At 43.9% G+C, this 2,237-nt stretch overlaps 1 protein-coding gene across 1 annotated transcript in view; it reads left to right on the forward strand.

Annotated features, from left to right (window-relative positions):
• LOC107565215 (E3 ubiquitin-protein ligase HECW1-like) overlaps positions 1 to 2,237 on the forward strand; it is a 59,680-nt gene that overhangs the window by 45,205 nt on the left and 12,238 nt on the right. The window contains exons 11-14 of the mRNA XM_016250435.1: positions 224 to 349; positions 613 to 734; positions 1,390 to 1,575; positions 1,764 to 1,898. Coding sequence (XP_016105921.1) covers positions 224 to 349; positions 613 to 734; positions 1,390 to 1,575; positions 1,764 to 1,898 — 569 coding nt within the window. The remainder of the gene's footprint in view (positions 1 to 223; positions 350 to 612; positions 735 to 1,389; positions 1,576 to 1,763; positions 1,899 to 2,237) is intronic.

The raw sequence follows: 2,237 nt of genomic DNA on the forward strand, positions 1-2,237 counted from the left end.
TCAGCTTTTGTCTTCTCCAGATGTTAACTGATGGACTGGAGTGCTGTGGATTACTTGTGGATTATTGTGATGTTTTTATCAGCTGTTTGGACTCTCGTTCTGACGGCACCCATTCACTGCAGAGCATCCATTGCTGGGGGTTGAATACATTTTCAGCAAATTTTCATTTTCAGCTGAACTATTCCTTTAAATAAGACATTATTTGTGTCTGTAATGTTTGTAGATCAGCGAAGGGAAGGTCCTTCATCTCCTGTGAATAATCAGAGCGTCACGCTGCTGCTCCAGTCTCCAGCCGTGAAGTTTGTGGCGCACCCAGAATTCTTCACTGTCCTCCATGCTAACTACGTAAGTCACAATGAAAAGTTTTCATGTGCATTCTTGTGGTTTGTCCTGCAGTAAGCGGATTCAAACCATTTGTAGCCAGTGCACTGAATTCACTCGAATGAAAGTGGCTTTATTTGCTTCAGTGAATGCAGACACAGGACATTCTGACGGCACCCATTCACTGCAGAGCATCCATTGCTGAGGGTTGAATACATTTTCAGCAAATTTTCATTTTCAGCAGAACTATTCCTTTAAATAAGACATTATTTGTGTCTGTAATGTTTGTAGATCAGCGAAGGGAAGGTCCTTCATCTCCTGTGAATAATCAGAGCGTCACGCTGCTGCTCCAGTCTCCAGCCGTGAAGTTTGTGGCGCACCCAGAATTCTTCACTGTCCTCCATGCTAACTACGTAAGTCACAATGAAAAGTTTTCATGTGCATTCTTGTGGTTTGTCCTGCAGTAAGCGGATTCAAACCATTTGTAGCCAGTGCACTGAATTCACTCGAATGAAAGTGGCTTTATTTGCTTCAGTGAATGCAGACACAGGAGTGCTGTGAGGATGCTACTGCGATCAGTTCAGCGCTCGTGAACGGACACTGATCAAGTAGATTGCACTTTAGTTGAAGGGTGATATTGATTGAACTATTTGCAGATTCCTTCTTTATTGATCCCATAAGCACTCCTGCTGCCCTGCAATAGCAAAGCAGACAGATAACAGTCATTAACAAGTCAAAGATAAAGCGTGCGGAGACAGGAGTGGATCTGTGGGAGCGGATGTTTGTGTTCAAGTGCCTGTACACTTCTTCACAATATGGGACAAATGTTTTTTGTTGTTGTTGTTTTTCTGTGTCTGTGTTGTGCTCTTTATTCTGTTTCAAGTTATTTAATGCAGGTCACATACACAGATCTCACTCGCAAAAATACATGGCATTGATTGAATATTCATGATTGTACTGAAGTCTCTCTGTGTGTCACACACACACACAAACTCTTACACACACACACACACAAACTCTTACACACACTCACTCACACACTCACTCACCTGTCTTTTTTCTCCTCAGGGTGCGTATCGGATTTTTACTAACAGCACCTGCCTGAAGCACATGATTCTGAAAATACGGCGAGATGCTCGCAACTTTGAGCGATATCAGCACAACCGTGACTTCGTCACTTTCCTAAACAAATTCGCCGATACTCAGCTGGAGCTCCCGAGAGGCTGGGAGATCAAGACAGACCTGCAGGGCAAGGTGAGCTGCTCCAGACACACACAACCACTGCTTCAGAACGGCTTCATACACACAACCACTGCTCCCCATCGATGAGCAGCTGTGTACTTATGGAAAATAATAACGGGTAGACTAGCATAATGTGAAACTGCTTTAGTGTTTACATTCAAATTAATGACATGTTTGTGTGTGATCTTTTGCTGTGGTAGTCGTTCTTTGTGGACCACAACAGTCGTGCGACGACCTTCATCGACCCCAGGATTCCCCTTCAGAACGGACGTCTGCCGAATCACCTCACACACAGACAACACTTACAGAGACTGCGCAGCTACAGCGCCGGAGAGGTGCAGCACACACACACACACACACACACACACTCACACACTCACTCACACACACACTCACACACTCACTCACACACACACACACACACACACACACTCACTCACACACACACTCACACACACTCAGGTTTGTTTTTATGGTTTATGGGGACTCTCCATAGGTGTAATGGTTTTTATACTGTACAAACCGTATTTTCTATTGCTCTACAGTGTACAACAACCCTACCCCTCACAGGAGACTTTCTGCATTTTTAGATTTTCAAGAAAACTCATTCTGAATTATTTATAAGCCTTTTGAATTACGGGGACACTGAAAATGTCCTCATAAATCACCTTCTC

Source organism: Sinocyclocheilus grahami, unplaced genomic scaffold (assembly GCF_001515645.1).
Source record: "Sinocyclocheilus grahami isolate Dianchi unplaced genomic scaffold, SAMN03320097.WGS_v1.1 scaffold988.1, whole genome shotgun sequence".
In the NCBI taxonomy this organism is placed as follows: domain Eukaryota; kingdom Metazoa; phylum Chordata; class Actinopteri; order Cypriniformes; family Cyprinidae; genus Sinocyclocheilus; species Sinocyclocheilus grahami.